The sequence below is a fragment of the Amphiprion ocellaris genome, chromosome 17, assembly GCF_022539595.1.
Source record: "Amphiprion ocellaris isolate individual 3 ecotype Okinawa chromosome 17, ASM2253959v1, whole genome shotgun sequence".
Taxonomy (NCBI): Eukaryota; Metazoa; Chordata; class Actinopteri; family Pomacentridae; genus Amphiprion; species Amphiprion ocellaris.
Genome location: NC_072782.1, coordinates 9,439,620 through 9,467,579, shown reverse-complemented (window position 1 = coordinate 9,467,579; position 27,960 = coordinate 9,439,620). Strand labels below are relative to the sequence as shown.

General features: G+C 40.2%; 1 protein-coding gene across 1 annotated transcript; it reads left to right on the top strand.

The window, feature by feature from the left end:
• The first annotated feature begins 27 nt into the window (after positions 1-27).
• ass1 (argininosuccinate synthase 1) lies at positions 28-27,774 on the top strand. Its single transcript, XM_023282805.3, has 15 exons — positions 28-183; positions 1,587-1,717; positions 2,760-2,828; positions 3,308-3,496; positions 7,149-7,205; positions 7,689-7,763; positions 8,888-8,958; positions 9,052-9,082; positions 14,181-14,271; positions 17,647-17,731; positions 19,496-19,560; positions 22,322-22,453; positions 23,941-24,097; positions 27,205-27,270; positions 27,370-27,774. Exons 2-15 carry the CDS (start codon positions 1,616-1,618, stop codon positions 27,416-27,418), a joined length of 1,239 nt encoding a protein of 412 aa, XP_023138573.1. The 5' UTR covers positions 28-183; positions 1,587-1,615; the 3' UTR covers positions 27,419-27,774.
• Positions 27,775-27,960: the final 186 nt, after the last annotated feature.

Genomic DNA, 27,960 nt, shown 5'->3' with positions numbered 1-27,960 from the left:
CATGTGAATAAAGCAGCAACAGGCGGCTCAATGTGTCGTTGGTGACGCGACGTGAGGAGGACCTTAACACAACCCAACACAACCCAGCATAACCCAACACAACAGGCTGCTGCAGCTGCATTCATCCCTCAGCGAAGGACACCAGCTTAAACGTCCGTTTGCTTCACAGAAAACCTCTCTCCTGTGAGTACAACTTGCTTTTTTGCTTTTATATTTGAGGCAGCGTTTTCAAAAAAAATCACACACATACAGCGCCTGTTTGGGCTCGTCTGTTTAATTCAACCGCAAAGTGGCGTTTGTTGGAGAAAAGCACGGTAAAAACAGCTAAGTTGTGGCAGAAATAACCAAAAGTGTTTGTGTTGTTGTTGTCGTTGTTGTAAATTAGCTTAAATTTAGTCGCTGCTAGCTTGACACCTTGCTAGCTGTCACGAGACGCAGCTAAAGGTTTGACCAACGTTTATTTTCGTGTTGTTTATTAACGCTGCTCAAATTTCTCATAACACCGTGCCATGAAATAGGCCGAACTAGTACCCTGAAGTGGAATAATTTCGTATTTTTCGTTCCCTGTGAGCGGCGAGGGAACATATTTTACGGGAACACACATTTTTGTACAAACCGTTAAACAGGCAGATGGAAGGATATGAGGAAAACTCATGCAGAGATGTCATCATCCTCTTTAATCCATGCTCACACCTTTGACTTTTACTTCCAACTGGGAAAAAAAAGGATGTGATTATTATGCAAACAAAAAAATAACGGGAAGTTAATTGAAATGACAGGATTGTGCAGTTAAAATGACTGCTGGGACGGAAAAAGTGATTAAAATTGAAACGAGCAACATCTTATAAGGAAAATAGAACGAGAAATGCAATTTTAAGCTCGTTCTGTGTGTATAAAATGGCATCTTGGAGCCTAAAATACCAGGATATAGTTGCATCAACAGGTTTTTTGTCTGTGCAATAGTATGAATTGAAATATAAGTAGGTCATATAAGAAAAGCTGCGTCTATGTTGAAGTTTATCCGCTGTAAATGAATCAATTCTCAATGACAGGCGAGAAATTTGCCTCTATCAGCTACTCATTTAATCTCTAAAATACCTGAATATAGTTGGATCAACAATTCTTTGTTTTTTTGTCTGTGCAATAGTATGAACTGAAGTAGATCATATAAGAGTCTGTTTAAGTTTATCCATTGTAAATTAATCACTTCTCAATAACTGCCAAGAAATTTGCCTCAACCAACTACTCATTTAATCTCTAAATTATCAGAATATAGTGGCAACATCCAGTCATTTGTTTTGTCTGTTCATTATTTGCTATTGAAGCATAAGTAGCTCATATAAGAGAAGCTGAATCCATGTTGGATTTTGTCCACCATAAATCACTCAAACGTTAATCAATAAACAAGATTCACCTCGATCAAGTACCTGTAGCTTCAGCTTCTGTTTTAGGTTGAAAAGGAAGGGGCACAAGTTGATTTGACATTGTAAGTCTACTTGGGTTACATATTGACATTTCCACTTCAGCAGGGTAGTAAGTGATATAAATGACTCAGTGCCGTTCTTTTCTCTGCTGCTACTTCACAGCTCCTCCCTGTGTTGAGAGGACCTGCATCATGTCTAAAGGTACGGTGGTTCTGGCCTACAGCGGCGGACTGGACACGTCCTGCATCCTGGTGTGGCTCAAGGAGCAGGGCTACAATGTCATCGCATACTTGGTAAGGTTTCCGGACAAGTGTGTGCACAGCAGCTCGACAGGTGGCTTCATTTGTCCAAACCATCTGCTTTAGCACATCATGTTTTGCAGTTTGCAAGGGTTAGCTTGTTGTCATTTGCCATAAGAGTCCTCTGTGAGCTGTTCTTATACAACCTGTTAGAGCTGCAGAACTGGTTATCTGGCAACCACGGGATTTGACTTCATAAAGCCGGCGCAAATCTCACTGGATTTACTTTTCACCCTGTGGCCAGTCAGAAGTGCACAGCAGGCACATTTTCTTGTTGTCTAACTTCATTCTGTGGTTCTGTGGGTCAGTGTGGGGGTTGGGTGATCGTCTATAGTTCACTGCTGAGGCCCACGTGGGACAACTCTCCAAATCTTTTTGGCTTTTGCTCTGATCCAGTGCAGCGCTTCGTGAAATTACAAAATAACAAAGTGAATGCAGAACCAAGAAGCAGAGAGAAATGGCATGTTTTTAAATTCAGTGTGCCGGTATGTGTATGATCGTGATATTTAGCAATGATTCACAAGTTATTTGTGCAAAATATAGGTTTTGTTTGATATATTTTAATATAAAGGACATTGGTGCCGTGCAGTTGTACTGCTATAAATTGCAGCATTTGTGTTATATAATCAACTGTATGGTCAGAAAAAACACTGAGATTAAAATAATAATCTGCCAGAATATCAGAAGCATTCTTAAATAGTTATATATGCCAGTTGTGTTTACTAGATCAGTTTTTTTAGAAGAATGATCCCCTGTTCAGCTCAGGAGATCTGACAGCCTCTTCATGCCCTTAAGTGGTGTTCATGCTTGATTTCAGCTGTGACGAAGTTGGTACATCTCCTCTACGCATGTGTTCTGAATGACAAGATGGTGGATTGTTGGAATTAACACTTGCGCTGGCATGTGCCTGTGTGTCGATGCATTTATTTCTACAGAAGTGTTCAAACCTAACGTTGGTTTGTGTCATGTTGGTGTAGCTTCTGTCGTATATTTTAAATTGCTTCACTTTGACTTGCAATTAAATGTGTCTCTACAGGCCAACATTGGACAAGATGAAGATTTTGAAGCAGCGCGAAAAAAGGCAGAAAGCCTCGGTGCAAAGAAGGTGAGAGATAATGAAATGTGACGCTGCTTTGGATGAATATAATAATTTTTTTACTAAAAATGCTTTAAAATTCATATTTTTATTCATATTTGCTCTTGATTTGTTCCCCAGGTGTGATATTCCAGCGTCATAGCTCATGAATGTAGGGCTTTTTGCCAGAACTGCCCCCAAGCAGCTGGATACACCAATAAATAACTGCTTTTAAAAGGATGATGATAAAGCTCTGCCCTAAGCAAATTTCCACTGTCAAATCATACTGTAATGAATTTAAATCAGTAGATTCTTTATTCTTATTCTTGAATGAAAAATGTTCCTTTCCTTTGTCTCACAAAGCCTTTCTGTGGTACACAGTTATTTCTTTTCCTTGACGGGAAATCTAAATCATTAAATATTTCTCACGATAGAAGCTGCAGAGATTAATTGAATCAAATATGCAATGCAAAGCCCTCTTCTGTTTCCCTGCTTCTGTTCCATTTCAGGTTTTCATTGAAGACCTGCGCTCCCAGTTTGTGGAGGACTTCATCTGGCCTGCAGTCCAGGCCAATGCTGTGTATGAGGACCGATACCCGCTGGGCACTGCGGTAGCGCGGCCCTGCATCGCCCATCGGCAGGTCGAGATCGCCCGCCGGGAGGGTGCCCAGTTTGTATCCCACGGTGCCACTGGAAAGGTAAATCAAATACACGTCACTACAACTACACTCTGCATTCCAGCACCTGGCTAAAACAAAATTGTTCACATTTTTCTTTGTTCTAAAACTAGGACAGAAATGCAGGTGTCAGGGCTATGAAATTAAACTGGAAACCAGTTTTCTTTTCTCAAATTAAGCCCTACATATGCTGGTTTATAAACAAGGTGACTGATCCACTAGGACATCCCACATAGAATGTTCTAAAACTACATAACTAGAGCACAATAAACTTTGGATTTTGGTCATGTGTTTGAATATTAACTTCCTCAATCAAACTGCAACAGTAAGTTAAAAAGCAACCCTTCCCTAAAGCCATTTATGTCTTCCCTCATTCAGAAACTGTAATTATCTTCTATTCAGTCATCTATTCATTAAAAAAGGTAGAAGTTTCTTGTGAAGTTAACATTTCTATTGCTTGACCTTTCTTCACACTGCATGAATCACTAGCTAAACTAATCAAATCCCTACACCTCAAATTAAAATTTAAATGTGCTTTTGCATTTTGGAGCCTTGCAGAATGTCTGTCTGATAAGCATGAGTGGGCATAAGTGAAAAAATAACTTAATTATCCTGAGTTCAACACAGACTTTCATGCAGAGTCACATTGCACTTTTGTCACATTTTGAGGGAAGACATATTACCATGTCTTAAAATGTCTGCTTGATGTGTACATGATATGTTGACTGTGTTCTGTATTTTGTTATAATCCAAAACATTTACAGCATTTATAGAATGTTTTTTAAGTAGAAGAGTGTAAAACTTTAGTTTCATGTTTTGTAAAGTAGACAAGTATCTAAACTATTCTTGAAAATAACAAGACAGGGTTTATACAGTTGGTCAGAAAAAAATTATATGACCATTCCAACATTTATTCATCTTATATTCTGTGCTGTGTAGACCTCAGGCTGACAAATGTTCCATCAGCAGTTGCTATTAAAGCTGCAGTAGGGGGAAATCTGGAGGAAAAAAAAAAAACATCCTGGAGCTCTTCCACCAAAATGGTCATTTTTGTAATAATGAAGGAGTAATATAACATCTTTAATTTTTTATTTTGCTCTCAATTAACATGAAGACATTTTCTTCAAAACTTTCAAAGACATCAATAACTATCCTTCCTGGAAAAAAATACTGTTAAATGTCCTAAAAAAATTGATTTTCCAGCTCCAAAGCTAATTTTAGGAAGATCTGTGGCTATCCGTTTTTTTATGTAACACTGAATGATGTTTTGGTACAACAAAACTAAGTACTAGTATTAGTACTATTTATTGTTTTGAAGATAAATGATAGCTTTTTATTATTTTAATTTTCTGCATTAGCGAGTGACATGATAAGTTCCAGCTTTTTCTTGATGTTTCTGGGATATTCATTAAGAAAAATCAGCCAAATGCTGTGAAAAATAAGCAATTGGTGAGGCTTTAAAGATGCTTCAGAAGAATCGTTGAAGTTATAAAATTTAATATAGAGGGCTTATTTTCAAAAATTCATAACTCAAAAAGTGTTTGGAGTAGAGCAGTGGGATTTTGCAAGATTCCGTACTTAGAAGTTTTTGCATGATTTGTTTCCCAAGATTTTTTCAGGAAAATCCATGATATCACATGGGAGGTCCTAGGTGAGTTGGCATGGAAATACACAAAACAGATGTGTTATTTAGCAACAGGAAAACACACACAAAAAAAAAAACAGACCAAAAAAAAAAAAAAAAAAAAACCTGTGCATTAAATTACATTTTCCATAAATGAGAAAGTTAGAGGGTGAGCTGTGAGGAGACCTGCGCTGACATACTGTATTTTGCTGCTTCTATTGTGCAGACATTAGACATTATGTTTCATTTTAGTTTGCTCAGACAGTGAGTCAAGGCCTTTTTGTGAAGAATGTTGCTCTTATCTCTTTCTATATGCTACAGTGAATCAAAAAGTGTTGCATTAAACCCATTGTTCCACTGCATCCTGATTTCCCTTCACATTTTGTTTCTCTTTATACAAAGTTATCTGCTATTAGAGTGAAAACGTCTATGATTGGCTAAAATCTGCCATCAAGGGCTACATTTTGTAAACCCTAAAAACAAGAGGAGGCGCAGGAGTCAAGTTTCCTCTCAGATCACTTGAATCAGAATATGCTTAAAAGTTAACGTGGAACCTCTACTGTTACTTCTACAGATGCATCACAGTCCAGATGCTCTGGGTGGTTTAATTGGATGTCAGTGTGTTTTAAATCACTCGCAATGTGATGCTACACACAGCGACATCAAATCCACATGACAGTGCTAAAAAGAGTCTGTGCTGCTGCTATCAAAACACTGTGAAGGACAACAGTTAATGGACAGATGCCAAAATAAACTGTCTGCTGTTAAGAAATCAACTATGTAGTCACTGATGCCTCTGTTGTTACCAGAGCAACCAATGTTCATAGGTTGACATCTTGACATGGAAATCCAATCTGATCCCTTCCAGTAACAGTGTCGACAGTCTGTCCTAATGATCTGATTTTAGAAACAAATCAGATTTGCCTGCATGGAAATCAGATTTATTTAGACTACTTCCTTATAGTTTAAATGGGGAAACATTCAAACAATGGGTTAATAATTTGTACAGACAGCAGTGACACATCGCCTTTAAAGATAATTCAAATGGTTTATGCATCCACTGTAACAGAGGGACATAAAAATTAGTTTTGAGTTATGTTTATATCTACCTGATGACTAAGTATTTATATTTGCTCTCATGTTGCTGTGTTTTTGGTCTGCATCAACCCATAAGAGAAATATGTGTAGTCACTGCTGCCGCCAGCTGCAGCTGAAAGGGATGAAAGTGGTGACAAGTTGTGTGCCGCACTGCTCAACAAGGAGCTGAAACTCACAATGAAAGTCAGTAACAGGCGAGTGGAGCTGAAGAGTCAGGTGATAAAGATGTGTAGGGTCATAACATTGTGTTCACTTTACGTACAGTAACTTTACAATTCAATCAAAAATAGTTATGATTGCATTCAAAATTAGCAATATGTTTTTCTTGTGTTTAATAGTTATTCTCTTGTTTTATTTCCACTTCAAATTTATCAACTAGAGACTGCCACCTCATTGGTTGAAATGCCACAACCATATTTTACCTGTAGATGGAGACAAACACCACATCATGAAGTTAGCCATCTACAGCTGTGGCTTCTTCATGAGTGGAATTTAGAAAATGTAGCTACCTTCCAGCTGTTTTTGGTGGAAACACACATGGAGTACTGTACAGGTAACTTTAGGAACAACCACTCGGGCAGGACGTGGCCTTGGCAGGTCAATAAAAACATGCAAACATTGCTGCTTAACCCTCAGTAAATGCTGCAGCTGAATAGTTTGGCAAGCAAGACCTTAATTTTTTGACAGCAAAATAATCTGCAACTGTTTTAGTATCTGATTTGAGCTATTTTTAAGCTTTCTATAATAGAATGTTCAAGATCTTTGGATTTTGAAAAGCAAAACATGTCAGCTCTTGGAAATAGCAAATGGGGCTTTTCACTTTCTTTTTTACTTTATCAAGCAAATATAGATAATATGAACTAATAATAAAAATACTTGTTAGTTGCAGCCTCTCTGTGCACACTTTCAGTTATCGTTACTAATTTTAAACTGTTAAATGTTGGTTTTCAGGGAAATGACCAAATACGCTTTGAGCTGACGTGCTACGCCCTCTACCCTGAGGTCAAGGTGAGTTTACTGTTTCATTTTTTGCAACCGTACAGTGAAATAGAGATGTACAATATTAGATTTTTGTCGATATTATATCTACCGATATTTTCCAACTCGGTTTGGATGATTGCTGGTGCTGATACCAATGTGTGCACACACCCTTTTTACCATGTATTTTGCCTACTCTTATCATAATGACTCCCTGGCAAACACAAGTATATAATGCAGTGCAAAAGTTAAGTACACATTCACTGGACAAAATAAGAAAACTACTTCAGTTTATATGAAAAATATGGCATATTTGCAACAATTTACAACATTGCACTGACAACTTTAGCCTGACAGTTATTTCCCATCAGTGTGCATTTGAGTAGTGCCAATATTTTACTTTAAAAGCATTTTCATCCAATACCAATGAAGACGTTGATATCATCTACTATAGATTAACGCTGGTGCAGCAGAGACAAATCTCTCTCTCTTTCTCTGGTTTGTGTTATTCAGATAATTGCACCGTGGAGGATCCCGGAGTTTTACAATCGCTTCCGTGGGAGAACAGACCTGATGGAATATGCACAGGTAACTCCATCAATACATTTTTATTTTCATATTCCATACTTTCATTACTGATGAGTCCAGTAACTATTTGGAAATACAGATTCACAAAATGAAGGGCAATAAAATGACAAGCATCCCTATGAAAATCTGCCAGCAGAAGAAGTTCCGTCTTTAAGTGAATAATGATGTTTAAATTTGTCACTGATAAACATTTAAGTTAATTTAATTATACAATTTGAAAATTTGGCATTCCCAATTAGAAGCATATCAAGACAAAAGAAAAGTAGTGTCTACATTATAACACAAATATCTTCCGTAGATTTTATATTGTAAAGTTGTCCTTTGTTTGTTTTATTGATTTGGTTCCCACTCACTGAAAGCATGTCTCTACCTATTTCATATCTGTATTTAGTTGTAAATGGATCATTTCTGTGTCTTTTGGGCTGCTGAAACATCCAGTTTTCTTCCTTGGGATCAATAAGCAGCCATCTTTGCCAAATGTTTTGACAAAATATCAAAAATATTTTGAACAAAACCAGAAATCCCTTTACCAATATGTATTGAGTGTTGACACATATAATAAAGAATCCAATTCTATTTATTATTACATTGCTGCTTTCTTTCTGTAGTGTAATTTCTCACTTATTCTTATATTGGACATTAGCTAGTGTCAGATTAAAGCACTCAGACCACACACACATTCCCTGGCTGTGTTTCTTTTCAACACAGTCCCTTCTGATGGTGGTCTTGACCAATTTTTCCCGCTAGAGGGTGGTCATGATGTTTTTGTCAACAACTCTCACTCACTGGTTTGAGGTGAACTTGTGGAACCATGCAATATTTAAACACTGAGTTAGAAACTTTTCCTTTTAACATACCAGATAGTCTTTGTATGTTTGTTGTTTTTACCATTTTCATTCTGGAATCATGAAAACAAAAGCAGTGTGGAGAAATACACATATTTTGGTCACACAGCACGCTAAAAACCAGCTGCTTGACATAGTTTTCTTGGTTTCTTGCATTAAGAACTTTCTCTGTAGGCAAGTATAACTCTCGGTAAAAGTCTTTCTTGTGACTCTTACTTGCAGTTCGTTTTCAGACAGACAGTGTATAAAACAACAACTGCTTTCTCTGTCTAACTGTAGAAACATGGCATCCCAGTGCCTGTCACTCCTCGGGCACCTTGGAGCATGGACGCCAATCTCATGCATATAAGGTGGGTAGGAATCTTTCATTCTTATTTCAGATTCATGTTCTTTTAAGTCAGAAATAAACAGAATGTAATTCTCTAAACTATATTCCTGTACAGCTATGAGTCTGGCATCCTGGAGAATCCCAAGGTAAGTTTTCAATGTTGAGTCAACATCCACAAAAAAGAGGCAAGTGCCATATTATTCCAGTGGCTATTCACATTGTCCCTTCATCATCTTTTCATAAAATAGCACAAGTTAAATACCAGGAAAGTCACTAGTCGGAACTACTTGTCTTAAATTGGTTGGTACAATTGCATGTTTACTGCCAGTGCTGGTTGTCATCAGGGTTTATTTATAACTTTAATCACTGACAACACTTTTCAAGAAGCTGTAAAAATAAAATTTGGTGAGGAGGCAACAGTTTGCACAGGTACAATCAAATGTGCATCTGAGAGTGCATCTCGCAGTTGATGCCATTCTCAAATTGGTACCTGTTCTTAACATGTGAAACTGAACCTTGCCCTCCTCTCAAGCACATACTATGCTTGCTGTGAAAAGACAAACATTTAACTTTTTGTACAGTTAAATGCATCATACACTTGGAGTGACACAGCAGCGAGCCCACTCGTCCTTCTGCTGACTGTGCCAGCTCCATCTGACACAACACGACTCACTCTCTCACAGTGCCACGGCTGAGACAAGAGTTTGATCTCTGCATGGGTCGGAGGTCAGTGCAGTACATACAGGTTGCCCCCGGTGACCCCCAAAGCTCCCATCCCTTGGTTGCTGTGTCTGTGTCTGTGTCTCTCTTCACCCCGGGTCCTCGCCGGGCCCTGGGAAGAGCCTGGGACACACAGACACTGACTTGTCGTCAGCAACGCTTCGACTAATTCCCGATTTCATGGGAGCCTGGGAGGGGGAGGGGGAAGGGTTAGGGCGTTGCACCCAGCTGGTGCCTCCTGAGTTCCAGCCCCAACTCCTCGGGACCTCATTGTTCCACTGGTTGCGCCGCCGCAGGCTGCGACGTGGGAGGGGAGCCATTTCATCATGACACCGTGACACCAAAATGTCACCAGTAACAGTAAAGTACAAAGACAGTGCGCCAGACAGATGAGTCCCCAATGCACGGGGTGTCATAAGGAGGCGAGGGGTCCCGCACTGCTGGAGTGGAGATGCAGGGGCAGGGCCACTGTAACTCACAGACCTCTATCTCTCACTCTCTTTCTCTGTCCCTTTCCCACCCCTCTGCTGCCTCTTTAGTGGTCGTCCTGCGGAGAAATGTTTTGAGAAGAATGAGATGAACCAGCTCAATAGCATAGCGATGCATCATGTTAGTATTGTGTAACTGAATTCATTCAGGGGGTTTTGTGTTGGACCATTTACTCCAATATTGAATCAATTAATGGCATGAAATACAATGAAATATTTATGGTTCAGAGATCTAAAGTGGTAAAAGGATTTGAATACATTACCCCTGGAACAAAATGATGTTTTGAACTTTGAAAGAGCTGTAATAATTTAGTAATTTTCAGTAGCCACAACCTCTTAACCCCTCTGGCAATTGGACTTTTTCTAAGTTTGTTTGTTAATTAAGGTCAGGGTTTACATCACAACAATAACATCAAAGTATAATGTTTAGATTTAATGCTAATTTAAATGTTTTTTTTAACCAGTAGTGAATACAAATGCAAATTTAACTCCAAAAATAACCAACAAAGTCAATTTCTCCCCCACATGCTCAAACTGACATGTCAGATTCTGATCCACCTCGAAGGTCATCTGATAGAAGTCACCTTGTTCTAAGTATCTTCTCTGTGTATCAGCCTCTCTCTCTCCTCCAGTTACTGCCCTAAAGGCTTAGGCCGGACCTCAACTATTCAAGTGCCCCGACTCCCCCCACCTGTGGTACAATGGTCCTTCTCTGCTCAACGCCGTCAGATTAGGAAATGTCCAAATGGTCGCTCATATGTTCTCCTGTAGATAAGAGTCAGCAGAGTTCAGGTTACTCTGTGATTAACACTATATCCTTCCTGATAACCCCTAACCATGTAGCCTGTACCACAATGGCCTGGAGACCTTTTTCATTTACTCATCTCCATCTGGGAGCGTTAACCTATGTGAAGACATGCACTCAGGGCAACTTCAGCTAGCTGATAGCATATCTATCCAGTCACATTTATTGCTATTGACATGCAAGTCATAACTGCATTAACTTAGTGGTTGTTATAAAGTCTCTTTTCATTCAGAGCTGTTACACATTGAAAAGACCATACCTTTAAGAGCTTTGCGTCTTTTTGACCAGTAATGCAATGTTGCACAACTGCATGTACTGGATGTACAGGATTTTATTACTTGGTTTGCTTTGTATTAATTCAAACTATTAAAAAAAAAAAAAAAAAAAAAAAAAAACAACAATGAAATCTAAAGTCTTGCTCAATTGAATGTCATCAATTATCCTGTACAACAGTACATGGTGTAGTTGTGATGTAAAATGTCTAATACTGTCAGAGAAGATTGTAAGTACTGTATATCAACCACTAGTTAATATTAACAGGTCAGTTTTTTGTTACTACCTAGTATTTCCGATGTTGTAGCATTCTTCCAATGTGTTTAACAATATGCCAGTTGTTGGATGTTTCCGCATCCTCCAGTTTCCTCACTCTCTCCACTCTCTTCGTCTGTCCACACATGAGCAGTCAGAGCCCACCCTGAGGCAGCCTGACACTCGTCCCGAGTCATTAAAACATCACTTCAGTCTTAATTATAGCCTCTGTCAGTGAGTTTCCTCGGGCCCACTTTGTTCTTTGATCAGGGAGCCGACGGGCCACTGCTCGTGTTGACCAGGGGTAAAGGAGCGAAACGGCAAAGCTCAGCTCACCTAGAGGAAATGAAAGCTTGTTTGCTGCTGGTCGCATGGCCTGCTGGAGAAGATGGATGGACAGAAGGCTGCCTGTAGGGGTAGGAAGTGGGCTCATAGGTGTATGTATACATGTGAATGTGTGCTTTGAAGCAAAGAGGTCAGCGTTTGTCATGTGCCCTCGCTGCCCTCAGGTCTCATTAGTTTGACCTGTAATACTTAGTGAGGGCTCACTGCGTCCACCTCAGCATCACCGTAGCTTTAGCTGTCCTCATTAAATTCAGCTGACGGTCCAACATTAACCAAAACATCTTAGGTGTTAAGAATATAAATATCTCTCCATCGCATCATATGCATATTGTTTTATACTTGGCTCAATTTGCCATGTTTGCATTTTAAAGAGAAGGACAGACTTGAAACATGGTGATTTAAGCATCATTTCCAAACCGCTGCACCAAAGATGTTTTTTACCATCCTCTTCTGTTCAACTCTCCTTTTTCTCCTCCTCCTCCTCCTTCCCCCTTCCTTCTGCCTCCTGCCACCTCTACGTCTTTTGGCCCCTCCGGCTTTGATTGAAAACCAATGAGGCAACTAATAAGTGGAAAGATAGAAATTTACTTGCTTTAAGTTCATGCGTCAGCCTCCTTCTTTGCTGTATGGGCCACGTTTAGCACAACAATATCACAGAAGCAAAGACTGCCAAAGGAGCTGCTCTGTGCTACATGATGGTGCGCTTCACGCCCCATTTCCCACCAATAAGCCCTGGCCCCCCTGTCTTCTCTATCTCTACCTTTTCCTCTCTTTCAGGGCCACGGCTTTGGGACAGGTCCACCTGCAGGGGGTTTGAATTGAAATGCATTGATCTCTGGCTCACTGGAAACAACCTTATTCCCTTACATTTCCTTTTTTCCCCCTCTTTGTATCCAATAGTGTATAAGTTTGAGCTTTCCATGTTGGAGCATGCTAAATTTTGTAGTGTTTTTAATTGATTATTGTCGCCTTTCTTTAAGCTTTTACCATTTTATAGTCAAAGAAGACACCAATACAGGGAGTAAAATTAACATTTTAAACTGAGAAAGTTAGCTTAATTTCAAACCAAATGGGATTTAATTCATATGTAATCTGTAAAATAAAGGTAAATACTTTTATAGTTTTCCTGTAAGTTAGCAACCTACCACATATAAATATTGTTTCAGCTAATGGCTCTTATATTCTACAGTGTTTTTACTTGAAGGTTGAAAAGACAGCCAAAAAATGCATTCCTCCTTCAAAGAGTAAGCATCAAAAGGCTTTTTAGGGTAGTCATTTTGTCCCTCTCCTGTTCGCTCTCATTTGGCATCTTTCAGGGCACTGAGGCAGAAAATAAAGGAGAGGGAGTCGGACGCCTTCCCAGTCAATTTTGGTGTTTAGTTAAAAGGAAGGAAAGTGATTGCGCTGCTCGTTTTCTCCTCACTGACAGGCGGCAAGCGGATGCCGATTAGTTATTGTATGATGATTTAGAGTCTGGTAAAGCTTTCCATTTAAATGCACCCAGTAGTTATTTTGCATAGTCCCCCTGCAATTTGCCTCAGCTCAGGAGACATTGGCCATCGTCTTGGCCTAATGCTGTGTAATTGTTGGAGGGGCACATCGCTGGGCGGACACATCAGGACTGCCACGCTCTTTTACGTCCCAGCCATGACTTACTGAAATCACTCCCGGCTCCCACCAACTGGAAAAACGACAAATGTCTGTCACTCAGGACAACTTTAGTGAATTCAGGGTGTGGACTTGAAGGCTTTGTTGTAGGAAAATTCTTCATTTGAAAATAAATCAGAAGGGAAACGTCACTCAGAAAATCAAAGCTGAAAAACTGGAAGATGAGAAGTCGGCTAAGGAACTGCAGACACATGATAGAGTCGGCAGATGCGAGATTTTCACAGACAAGCAGAATAAGGCTGAAGACTTACTGTTGCTCAAATAGGTTCTGTCATAGTATCAGGTGTTTTTTTTGACTTGTCAAGTGTTCACCATTCTCAGGGATGTGAGTCATTTGTTTCTTTTGCTCTTTTCCTCTTTTTGTCACTGTGTCCTGCTTTTCCCCGCCTTCCCCTGTGGTGAAGGGCCACACGGAGAAAATGAAACCACATAGAGGAGAAAAATGGAACATTGATTTTTTTTTTTTTGTCTTCACTCAACTCCTGATGTTGTTTTCAGGTTTTTTCTTTTTCACGCATCAGTCTCTCCGTTCTTCTGCCCGCCATGTCTCAGGTTGTCCGTTATCACCTCACACAATAGTCCCCTCATTTAGTTTCTTTGATGAGGTCTCAGAAGGTCCAAGTTATTCATTGAGGGGGATAAAATATTTGAAATAGCCACAGTGAGTGTGTGATTTTGTGTGTTTTGCAGAGCCATGCTCCTGCTGACCTGTACCTGATGACCAAGAACCCAGAAGATTCTCCCAATGAACCGGACGTACTGGAGATAGAGTTCAAAAATGGTTTGTGCGTTGTGTCACCTGATGATAACTCCTAAAGATTGTTTGATATAGACATAAAAATGCATAAGTTATCAAGAAAATTGAAATATTTGTCTCGAATTTCAAAAATGATCTTATTCATTTGACCTTATGCATTAGATTTAATGAAAATGCAGTCAAATTCAATTACATGCACATGATATACAACAAAATTAATAATCGGCAGTTAATTTCCACTTAAATTGAAATGAATGTGAAAACCTCAGCCATGTGATTAATCTTCTCCGTCATATTTGTGAAATGGATTTTGCATTAGTCTTTTGACATGACTGCTTCAATCATGTCAGGATCTTCTTCTTTTTTTTATTTTTGCATTTTTTTGCAATTTGTATATTATTAGACATATTATAGTGTAGACAAGCAGGTAATATTGGAAAACAGAGCAGGGGAAAGACATGCAGTCAGGTTTGGTTTACCAGAAACCAACTGAGGACTCACTGCTTAAGTCATTTGCACCCATGTGGTCTTTGCTGTTTGTTTGCCCCCAAATTGTGTCAAGATTTTAGGAGTCAAATAGTGTTTTGCACCATAAATTAAAAAAGTCCAAACCTTTGTTTTTGAAACCCTTTACCCATAAAGCCCCAATGCATTTGGCTGCTTACCCACATGAGAGGAAACTTACTGAATGATATCAGTTCTGAACCTCTGTACTTCATGTGTTGTTGTCCATCTTTACTCACTCCTGACTCCGTGCCTCTTCCTATTACTTAACAGTGAGGGTCATAGCCGCAGGCCTACAGCTCTGAGGCTGACCCGGCTGCACTTTATCACCACTTCTGACCACCCAGATTTATCCTAAACCCCTTCACAGCATTACTTGGTCCAAAGCTGCCACGTTTGGCCTGGGGGCAAACTCACAGGCCGGAAGCATTAACTCCAGCTAATACACCGAGCCCTAAGGGGCCAGAGAAACACTCATTAGATATATGGCCACGAGCGCCAGACTGAATGGTAGAAAGTGTCACATGTTTGTGCAAAGAGAAAATGGCAAGACATCCAGGCCTGAGGCAAATGGCACAGATGTCCCTTCAACCCTGGTCACTGGTGGAGGCTGAAGTACAAGAACATCAATCAGATAAGAGACACTAGATTCTCTGGGCTTTATGAGCTGTGAATGTAATTAAAGAGGAGTTCAGGGGATATTTGCAGTCACTAAACATGCCAAAAGTGTTTTTGGAAAGTGTAAATTGAAATGGCCCTCACAGGTCCTAATGGAACTGCAGCAAAATAGTGTTGGGATCTCACTTTACCAGTTTCCCAAAGAAATGTTTAACTATGAAACAAGTTGGTTGGTGTCAGGGGATGAGATGTGCTTTTGTAAAACAGTGATGCACTAGTAAAGCGTAGTCTGGTTTCGCGGGTTCTTTGCGGCCCTGCGCTCCATTTTCACACATATTCTCAGTGCCTTTATTGAGCGCCCTATGACAAAAGCTGTTTTAGTTGTCCACACAAAGGCCCAAGCCTACTCCTCCCTCTGAGCACAAGATCAGCACAAGAATGTTTCATTTCATTCCCCCTCCCACCTTTTCATCCCTGCCTTTCTCACCAAAGTTTTCTCACTGATTAAAAAAGAATATTTAACGACAGGAACCTTTTCCCCCGTCAAATGCTCTATTCCCCATTCCTCTCCCTTTTTTTAAGAAAAAAATTTCATCCCTCCCTCCTTTCATGCCAAAGAAGTGAGGAGGAAAAAGAGACAGAGAGGAAAAATGTAAAGCAGTAATTTTTCCTACAACTGTGTCTGCGCTCCCATTGTCTGCACTGTTAGGGTGCAAAAAACTGAAGAAAGGGATCATGAGTAGAAAAAGAGCCCTTTAGTGAATGATAGAACCCGCAACATGGAGAGAGCGAGGAGAAAGAGAGCGCAGGGACGAAAGGCCAGCCCCTACACTCCCACGTTCAGACACTCAGTTAATTTATTTGAACTTTTAATCTAATTATTAGATATCTGGGAGGGGGCGTAGTTTTAAGAATGCACTATCCTTACTGCCCTCTCCTGCTCTGGGAGGTACTTTTTTCTTCTTCTCATGGGAGCCACCGTGATTCCCGCGATATGAGAATGGACCATCAACAAAGCCCTTGTCTAAAAAAATTTGTCAAGTCCCTCACATGTCATTCCTATTAAGGCTTTGTAAACGCTGCCTGAAAGGCGACTAGAAGTGCTGCTCTTCTCTTCAAAGCTGCTTGACTGACAACTGCAAGCATGCTTAAGTATGTATAGAGCTCAACACTGGAGGGATGGAGAGTGCAGCAGATTTCTTCTCATTTCCTCCTTGTGCAGTCTTTAAAAGGTTATATTCCCATCTCTCACACACACACACACACACACACTCCTTTTCACCCGTGTCTCTGTTTGTTTCCTCGCCTCCACCTTTGGCCCATGTTCCGTATTGAAGGCCGTGAATAAGCAGGTCTGTGACAGTGATTGATGTGCACTTGGTTTAAGTGGCTTCACAGAGGAAGCGTGCGGACTGAGCGTGGGTGTCTTTATAGAAGAGAAATCCTCAGTATGTTCCAGATAGATGAGTGATGGATCTGCAGGTGGTTTTGTCTCCTGCACATGCGCATGAACACACAAGCACTCGGTGGCGCAAAAAAAATCTCAGCGCTAAAGAGAGTTTGGGTAACAAAGCTGCGTGTGTAATTGAATTAGGTAAAGGCCTGCCCACAATTTCACAGCTTTCAAATCAGCAGAGCCTTTGAATTTATTAGCCCTTCTCACCAACTCCTTTTGTGAAGGTTTTCACTTTTAGTTGACGACTATTGATTTTACTGACTGATAATGAGTGCTTGTCAGCAGATTGTATCAAGTCTTTGCTGTTGTTTGCCAATTCAATCCGTTGAAATTGATCATTTCATTAGTGTTTGTGTTTTTGTTGTTGTTATTGATTATATACGCTGTGCAGAAGTTACATTTTTATCTTGTTCCTTGTGTTCTGTGTTGATTATTTTTCTCATCCTGTTAAAAATCACTGTTGTTTATGTCCTGCAAGAGCAAATATATTTTAGGATAAGAAAAGAAGATGAAGAGTAATTTAATTCACTTCAACGGCTGTTCACTTTCCTCCTGTTGTTGTAATACATATAATTTTAGTTCATTTTAAAATGATTAACGTGCTTCTCTTATGAAAAGAAAATGTTACATCAGTTGCTGTTCAGTTTATTGAATCTCCAACGTAAAACAGCAAAGTAGATTGTGACGTTGCTTAATTTTAAAGCAATCAAACATTACCAGATAATGGGTCACAAATACATTATAAGTCATTTAAATCAAAGATTAAAAATCCCCACTAATCACTACTTATTGTGTTATTTATATGTATGTTATTCCTTTAGGAGTCCCTGTCAGGGTGACCAATGTGAAGGAAAGCACATCTAAAGACACTCCGCTGGATATCTTCTCATACCTCAATGAGATTGGGTAAGCATTTTTCGCTTCGTTAAAAAAAAAAAAACTTACCCTCACTTGTTCCTTGTTAAATGTGATAAATGCAGTGAAAGTAAGTTTCTCTATCAGAATAGTGTGTAAGAGTCCCCAGAGGTAGAGCAGTGGTTAAGTTCACCACCTCTGGAATGATGAGTGTTTGTCGCTGTTGGCCTGGGATCGAATACCACCAGTTTTTACTCCCGTGTCTCCTCCACTCTTGCTTCCCTCTCTGCTTTCCAACTGTCAAAATAAATGAAAAGTACTAAAGGTGAGCCTGCCGATACCACAGAAGAATCTATTTTCCTCTGCTGCTTTTGAGTTTTGAGCATGATGTTGAGCATGAGGATTTTTTTTCTCAAGTTATTTTTCAGGGGAATTGTTGTTAACTTGAGACATTAACCTCAAATCTGTTTAACTTAGTGCTGCTTCTTTATAATATGCATAATTTGGAATTAATTAGCACAAAAATTAGTGTTGAATGAATTGTTAAGTGAATCTGAAATTTTTGTTCTGCTTTTCTATAAAAAAAATAAAGGAGAAGAGATAATCAAAGAGCCTATTTATAGACGATGTAAAATCTGACTATATCAATGAAAATGTGGAAATATTATGAGGAGAAACATAATTCATTAATTGGAATTTTTAGTATTGGTGCAGGGTTTATAAATTTACTCTCAGCAAGTCAGCAAGTCTAATCGCTCAGAAAAAAACTATGCCAATCACTGTGATGCATGAGATCAACAGCTCAACAAAGATAAAAAGGTCCCTTAATTTCAGAAATAAACAACAAAAAATGTAAATGTATGCGTCTATATTAAGGTGTGGTTGATATGCATCATGTCAAGCTCTTCTTTCAAGTATATTTCTCGTGACTTAATAAGTGGTCAGTGAAATATGTCACAACAGCTTTAGCACTCTAATGCATTTGAAAAATAAAGTGTTTTGCTCAAAGGAAAGCTGTAAAGAAGGCACTTACACACAGGATTGACACCAGTTCAAAATTAAGGACCAGTTTGATGCATGTAGTAATAAATGGGGTTCCTTTGTAGCAGCCTGCTGTCATTTGCATGCCATTCATTAAGGTAAACATGGTGAAATATCCTGTTTAATAGCACTGTGCTCTGCTACAGCCCTCTTGAGTGAAGGCTGCAGATTTATCAATGTATGTGTCCTACTACCTTGAGATGGCTGCAGGGATTTTATGAACTGAAGAAGAAGCGTTCAGTGCAGTATAGAATAACCGTGAGCAACACGTTCTGTAAGAATCACTTATTTTTGCAGTCTGATAACATTGGCATTTTAATTTGAACACTATAAAGCTACATTTTTTATGCTGATGTAGACATATCTACTGACTGAGGAGTATTTATGTAAGTAGTTTATTTAGATTTTAAGCATAATCCTATTGTCACCAAAGTAACAGCAGATTGACATTGTATGAGAAACAGACGTGTCTCCTGGTCATCTATTCCCAGCACAAAGTCTAACATGTATTTTCCACCAACAAGTCCCTTTGTGTTGCCTCATTTAAATAAACGCTCACCTGAGTGTTCTGCAGTGGTCACCAAAATACCCCACAGACATGCATTGTTTTTAATTATCAGGAAATTAAGAAAGTGCCAGAGCAATGCTTGAACTGGTTCCTTAGCTGCCATGATAATAGGGCCCTTAACCTTGAAGCCTCCTCTTGTTGGTTAAACTAATAAAGTGTTCAAATAATGTATGAGTGCATCCAGTGAACCTGTCTTTGTCTCTCAGAGGAAAGCATGGAGTGGGCCGGATTGACATCGTAGAGAACCGTTTCATCGGCATGAAGTCCCGAGGTAAAGTTAAAAATTGTTGCTTGTTTTGTCTGTCTTGGTTATGACATTTTCTCCATTTGTGCCAAATTAGTCTGACAGGCATCTTCAGATATATACTGTAAATGCAGCGAGATTGATATATTTGCACTTGCACTAAAATACCTCTCAATATTTTAATTTTGCAGCCGTTCAAAAGCCTCCCTTTCAGTAGCCAGGGCTTTCATGCAATTTGCAGTTATTTTACATGAGTGCTTTTTTGTCACACTTGCTATTCTGCTTCCATAAAAGTGGGCTGGATGGCAAAGGCGCTCTCCTCAAGAGAAAATGTTTTCCTCTGGTTCACCTGGAATCATAGACACTGAAGTTACTTCCATTCACTTATGCATGCACACACATACAGAAAACACACACACTGTGAATAAGGAAAAGGTGCACATGCTCCACTGGATACACACAAATACACAGTCGATCACATATCTGCACACGGGGATGTTTTTTGTCTCTTTATCTTTGGCATCAACAGGCAACTTGAAAAGCTCCTTTGTTAGCTCTCTCCATGTGTTGTCGCAGTAAATATACAAAGCCAGTGTGCTGTCCTGGCCTTGCATGACGCGCTCACATGGACATACACACACTCCTCTTCCCCCACGACACTATGTGCTATGATTGGCAAATTGACTGGCCAGCAGACTGTGGCTGTGGCGCAACTTGGCAGGTAGAAATTGGAAAATGGGAAGCCCACTTTTCTCTCCCCTCGGCTGAACAAAAGATCAAAGCTGTTTCCTCCACTGAAGCAATAGGAAGAGGTGGAGCGCAAGGTGCCCAAGTGGTTGAATAACTACCACTGAGTGGACACGTTGGTCTCCTCTGGAATGGCAGTTGTGCCATCACAATAGATGATGGGAGGGATCGAATGGGAGGACGTGTCATACTTATTTGTGTTGGGTCATATTTATTTGTGTGGGGTCACAGAGGCGGAGGGGATTGAAATGGTTTGTCAAGAATGTTGTCACTGTGCTACAAAGCATTCAACGGCCCGTGTTCCCGACAAACATTTCCCACCTGTCACAGTGCTGTAGGGCCTCTGACCTGTGCACCGGTGATGGCCTCAGTAGAGCTGCACCTATCAAAAGCAACCTCATCTTCTGATGAACGGGCTGCTTCTTGTCAAACTGCTGCCAAACTCCACTACAATAGTCATCACAAGCATTTTTAATGTATTTACTTGTTTATTTTTATCAGCTGAAATTATATACAAAAATGTTCCACTACTAATAGCAAAGTGTTTCAAGTTAAAATCTACTCATTGTGGTTGTTTTTTTTTTTTTTTGATCCATCGTAAGATAGTTATCTGTATTTATTTACATATGTCGCCTGTTTATTCTGCATCATTAGAGGGAATCTGCTTAAGAAGAATTGATTCTTGTCCTGAAGCCCTGCAGGCCTGCAGCAGGGTTAGCATACCTGCAGTAACTGTGTAAAAGATTAAAACCTCAAAAACCACTGAGGGTTTTGTCTCTTTAAGCCCGGCTAAACTGCCACTGTTGGAGCTCAACCAGATAGCGTTTCATTGTTTGCTTCTCTCTGTTAAGCTAGCTCTCTTTTGCAGCACTTAAGCCTAGTTGAGTTGGAGGGCAGTTTTAAGTTATTTATCTGATAGAGCCAGCGGAAATGTCCCTACGTGCCCTCTTTGGCCCTGGATCATCAAAAAGCCACAAGCCATTCTAGTTCAGGTGGAAACCTTTTCAAGCTTTAGACAATTAGCAGCATCACTAATCTTTGTTTTTGCCCGCCAGCGCAAAGTAAATGCTTCTCATTTTTCAGATCAGGGCCCGTGTTTGAGGTTGCACGGATTTGACTTCCTCTGCTCACCAGATTGGAAAAGATGAAATAGCATTCATCTGTTCAATCTCAGGAAAGAGTTTTGGAGTCTGAAGCACACCAGACAAACTGTGAGATTTGGCAGTCTGGTGTTGGCTGCAGTGAAAAGTCTCTTTGGCAGCTTGGCAGCCTGGCTCGAATCAAAAAAGGTGCACCTACCATTCAAACTGACAGATGATGTGAGGAACCATGTGTTGAATAGGGAAACAGCACTTACCATTTCTCCAAATTTCAGCTCTCACAAAAATGGTTGTCATTGATAAAGCTCCCTTCTTCTATTGTCAGGTCTGTCTCGTAGCAGTTTTCCCTGCCCTCCTTTTGTTTTAGCTGTCATTTAAGTGACAGCTTCATTTCTCCTGTCATCTACCTCATCTTTTCTTCCTTCACCCCTCCCTCCCTGTCCAGAGGGGGTAAATTGCAGGGTAGGCAGAGCCCTGGTCCAGACTCCAGGCTGGCAGGGGCCTCCTACCCTGTCATTTACCCAGGACATACTCATCCATGTTTTGTGAGCACCATGAAGGCCTGTCTGTCAGACGGCTGATGGCTAATAGAGCCTTTTCCTTGTAGTTAGTTCAGATGAAGCAGGCTTGTCATTTCATCTCCAGTGGATGTTGTTCAAAGATTATGATGCCACAGGTTGCGGTAAAATAAAAGATGTATTGGAGGAGCTTATGTGTACTAACCCAGTTTTTCTGCAGCATGTCTTACTAACAATAAATTTTCCATTGTTTGGGTTTCAAAAAGGTGTTAGACAATATAAAATCATGTAGATAACAAGATGGATTAAATTCAGTCTGGTAGAAGTGCATGCAGCTTCTTCCAAGATCTGTCATCTCCTGTTTAAAATTCTGCAGTTGTGTTAATTTGCTTAATGTTGATTTCTTTTTGCTGTGTTCATCAGGAATATATGAAACCCCAGGAGGCACAGTTCTGCTGAAGGCCCATTTAGACATCGAGACCTTTACCATGGACAAAGAGGTGCGGAGGATCAAGCAGGGACTCGGTATCCGCTTCTCCGAACTTGTCTACAACGGTGAGCGCTTGTTACACTTTTGCTTTAGAGAAAACTAACGGTGCCACATGTGTCCATACGCCCCTGTGCTTTCAGTACGTCTTCATGCGTGCGCGAGCTTTTCTTGGCTCAGGTATCTTAATCCTCCCTTCTGCTCCGTCTCCAGTCCCCTGCACCTTCATCCACATAATAGGATCAGTGCCATTACAGACCGACTAATAGGCCGCTTCAGTTATACCCTCCAGAGACAGGAAGCAAACACACACACACACACACACACACACACACACACACACACACACACACACACACACACACACACACACACACACACATAAAGGTGCTACCTTCAGAAGCAGGGCAGAGATTAAACCCATTGTGGGTTTAAATCATTAATAACTCTGCAGATAGCAGACGGTGAGCAGTGGGGCTTATGTTAACAACCCACCTGTCCTGCATCTTTTTACTGCACCATTCACCCAAACAGTTTTTTATAAGAGAAGTTGCAGCAATTTAGAGAAGCGCAGCAGGAATTTGACAAGTAGAAAGTAAACAGCTGATTGGTGGTCAAATAAATTAAAATACATTAAATGGCATTTTGAAATCTTTTGGTTTCGCTTCAGAATAATCATGTATATTAAAGTAAATGTTTATCTAAAACAAGCAAGCAATAATTTCTGGAGCAGCACTGTCAGATCAAATATGTCATTGTTTTTAGAAGAAATAGACAAAATGATCAATTCTCATTCACTGATACAGACGTAAGTGACATGTAGACGCAACTGACATACAGATCAAAATAAAATCTAGCCGTGGCCTGTGCAATTGTCCTGGCCGTCACCTTGTGCCAATTTCGAAGGAGTGAAAGCAGGGAAGGATTGTGTCTCTGAGCATGGCCAGACGATGAGGTGGAGGTCAGCCGCTGATGAGATGAGGACCCCTGCTGAGTGGGGCGTGCCTGACCTCTGAACATATAGACACATCCCTCGCCCATCTGTCTCAGAGACTGATGGTCCAGGTTGGCAAAATGGGGAAAAAAAGAAAGAGGTGCATGAACTTCACCTGGGACTGAAATTAGACCCAAAGCACAGAAATCTCATATCATAAAAGAGCCTTGATATCAGCATCATGGAGTCAGAAATAACACAAAGAGAGCCAAAATACACAAATATCCTGTGGCAACTTATTCAAGATGCTTGGAACAACTGACCTGCCAGGTATCTTGAAAAACTGTGTGCAGTTTTAAATCAATATCTGGCAGATAATGCCAAATATTGATTTAGTTAGGTTTTTAAGTTTGCATTAAATTAATTGATATGTAAAAACTCTTCGTGAAATTATTTGTATAAATACTATTTGGTAAGTAAGACTGTCAACAAATATAGCATTTTTACATACGTAATAAAAGCAAGCACGTGAGGTTTTGTCTCTTTTGTGTTTAAATAGGGAAATAAAACACTTTGGAACCTAATATCTTGATTCCAAACAAGCCTTACTGTTTGTTGCAGGTTTCTGGGACAGTCCAGAGTGTGATTTTGTACGACACTGCATAGCCAAGTCTCAGGAGAACGTGGAGGGCAAAGTGCAGCTGTCCGTCTTCAAGGGTCAGGTTTACATCCTGGGACGAGAGTCGTCCAAATCTCTGTACAATGAAGAGTTGGTCAGGTAAGCAGAGAAAAAACTAAAATCTGTGTCAGTTTGGCTGTAAAACAGAAGCAACCGTGTGTCAGTGGATCAAAGCTCGTGCTTGTTCTGACTTGACAGCTGTGTGCGGCTGCTCTGGGCACAGTGCTGCTATTCCACATGTTCACCAGTCGGCCTGTCGTCAGGTCAGCTTGCCCAAGTTCTCTGATGACCTCCACATCGGCATACTAAGCCGACCCTGTACACAAAGACATCAGAGGAGTGTCAAGCTCAGTTCCTGCAGGGCAGCCCCCGACCCTAACCCCACCCCACACCCCCGTGGCCTCTTAGCTGTGGTAACAGTGGGTTTGTTCAGGAGGATGACCCCTGATGCCCTCTGGGCAGGCTCAGCACTGACCAAAGTAAAAACCCCTCCATATGGCTCTCCATCTCCACTTAAGTCACACACACTCCAGTTGTACCCTAGAGTCAGAGAGCTAATGGTGTTTTCAGCCAGAGGAGAGAGGTGATTTCACTGGGCTTTTAAGAGGAAAGTAGCGGGGTGTCATGCTAGTTAAGCAGGTCAGAAAGAGGGAGACAAAAAATATGCCTCACACAGTCAGCCATTCATTTCCTTAGACTGGTTTCGCAAGTGAAAAAGCCAGATAAAAATCAATACGGTGTGTGTATATTCTGTCCTCTGAGCCCGTGGGAAGGAAAGCAAAAAAAAAAAAGATCATACTGTACTCAGACAGGGAACTCATTCAGCTCTTTTAATCCTTATTGGTTTGTTACGGTTTTTGTGAATAATATTCTGTTTTCAGTTCAGCATTTTAACTCTGTCAACCTCCAAATAAATTCCAACTCAACACTCTTTAAGAGCAGCAAATCACTAAAAATATTCACATTTTCTTATTTCAACACTTCTCCTTGTAGAGACACTTTCTTAGCTGGAAGAGCACGTCTGTGTGACAAAGTGTTGTGTTGCAGCATCACAAAGTCCTCAGGGCCTCTGACAGATGGGCACAATGGTTCCTCAATAAGGGGCTCGTTCGAAACATCTAAGAATAATACTGTCACGAATCGGTCTCGAGTGCAGTCACACACACAGTGAGTCACAAGTTTATAACATGCCCCTGGACTAAGAGTGCTCAGTTGTTTGTATCTGGGGAGTGTTCTGTTTAATATAAGGCAAAGACTGAAAAACTAAAGCCTAAAATGAACTCCATAGTAGATATGACTTCACTCAGTTTTGCATGCAGACACAGTTTCCTAGGTCTTTTTGTTGACTTGACATTCAAATGTAATGCCAACCCGAACCTGACCACTATACCAGTTTCTGAGGCCAGTGCAAAAATTAATATTCAAGAATAATGAAGACAATGTTATAAAATTTCTGATTTTGTTTTCATACAAAACAGACATTTATTCTCAGTTCCTCAAGTATTCCTCAGATTTTTGTATTAGCTGAGTTGTAAATGAAGATATGTCTGGTAGAAGGGTCTAATTTAAAAAAAAAATTGGCTAATTAATACCTTTGTTTGTCTGCAGCAGTGCAGGGAGAAAGGAAATATGGGGAAAGAGAGAAGTGAAATGACTGACGATTGAATCTGGGACTCGCTGTCTGTGTATTAACAGTGAAATTTACATAATTTTTTAAAAGAAAAGCAAGTGAAACTGCAAATACTAGCAAATTAAAAACATTTAAATTCATCAGTACACATTTTATTTTAATTATTTATAAGCCCTTGTAGTTCAAGGCAGCTTTCAGCTGTCCATTGTCTAATAAAATGCATAAAATGCCCCAAATAAGGCAAAGATGCTGCTAAAATGTACATCAGAATCAATATTTTTACACTATGCCTCACAATATCTAGATGAAAATTGCTTATTAAAACATTTCAAAAGGTGATAAAGGCCCATTGTATAAGTGGGATAATCCACTGTTGTATAATTATTATTTTTTGTTAAAAGGCTTGTCATGGTTTATCTTAACTTTGACATATACATGTACCTGTCGCTGATACACCTGGAGGCAGCAGTCTCACGCACACACTTTCTTCGCACCACATGAAAACCCACCACAATCACACACATACACACACAGACCAGATTAGGCATGAAACCCCCGCTGACATCCTGTTGGCTCTCGGCGGGCAACAGTAAACGGCGTCATTAACACAGTGGTAATACAGCCCGTCACCGCACCCATCTGAGACAGAAATGTCACCCTCCTCGCTCTCGGCTGGCTCCACTCTCAATTAGACTGCAGGGTTTCTTCAAGAAATACACAATCACATGCTCGCACACACACACACAAAAAGTGCCATATTCTTTGTGGCCACTCATTCATAATGGTGTTCAGGTGCCGGGCAGGGAGCCTTGTATTGAGAGTTGATGATTTAGTTGTCGGCCTTTCTTTTTATAGTGTTTATCCTATCATTTGTTGGCAATTTCCTCTTTTGCTAAGTGCTTTTGAAGAATGAGTGCAAGCTGTACGTTGGGAGTTGGGGGTGTCACGGGGAGGAGAGAACTCGGTAAGAGAGTGTATTAAACACTGCAGGTAGAAACTGCTGTAATTACACAGCACACGGGCACTCTTTGTGAGGCACTCGCACACACTGAGACGAGATGTCTTTACAACAAGCAGCCTCGACATCGAACACGCACCGGCACAAGTTTTATATTCACTACTTTTTTTTTTCCAGAAGAAGTGGATAAACTAGAAGACAAACATCAGATTACAAAATCATCCCGACACTTAGCTCACAGTTGCTATAATGGGATTGTTTTTAAATGGGTTATGCGCATCTTTTGTGCATTTGTGTACACGAGCGCGTTTTCATTCTCCTGTATTGATTCTCCGTCATTCAGGACGAGCAGTGCTAAAGGAGAGCATTCAGAGGAGGATCGATGAGAGCATTATTTCAAAAGAGCAGATTATCAATGATCCAGTTATCCCAGTAGTCGAATATGTTGTGCATCGCTTGTGTTTACTGTGATGATGCCAAACATTTCAATTGGTTGGTTGCCAGAATATGCTGTAGCTTTTCTCCTTAGTTCATGGTTGCTCTTCAGCTCTCTTTTCCTCAAACCTCAAATTTGAAGGTTGGTCTTTGCTGGCTCACCTGATTCTTTTTTCTCTCCAGCATGGATGTGCAGGGCGACTACGACCCTTGTGATGCCTCTGGATTCATCAGGATTAATGCTGTCAGGTTAGCAGCTCGTGAATCATAAGAATAAAGGCCAACAGCTTTACAAAATTAAGTTATAAGTGGCTACTACTTATTCATCTTGTTGTTTTTCCTCTGCAGGTTAAGGGAGCACCACCGTTTGCAGGGTTTCTCCGGCACCAAGAAGTAATTGTTCCAGTCATGTGAACCATCTTCCTTTCTTCTCTCCTCGCTCCACCGTATCCTAGAGAGTAATTGGTTTAAACTTTGTGCCTCCAATGTGTACCTTTTGCCTTATTGTCTAGTGTTAGTTGTATAAGCAGGATCAGGATATCTAACACACTTAAAAGCACACTAGACTCTTGGTGTTGAAACATTTCATAGGTGATGAAAAGAGGAGGAAGAAAATATATGACATCATGTAACATCACATCTGAATAAAGTCCACAGATAACTCTAAAATACACTGTGGATGAATGCTTGACACGATCATGTTGGTCAATAATATGAATTGTTTGTTATGGAAATAAAAAGGAGTGAATTATATTTTTTCTTCCTCAGCTTTTTAATTATTACTGATGGATTTTCATCAGTTTATATGCAAACACTATTGTGATGTGCATCAGTTGTTGTCAGTATGAATTTGTTTAATAGTTCCAGTCTTTGGCAGACAGGCGATTTATTAATGCCTGCCTGTTTAACTCTTGGGACCGCTGCCCCGAGGACACTGTA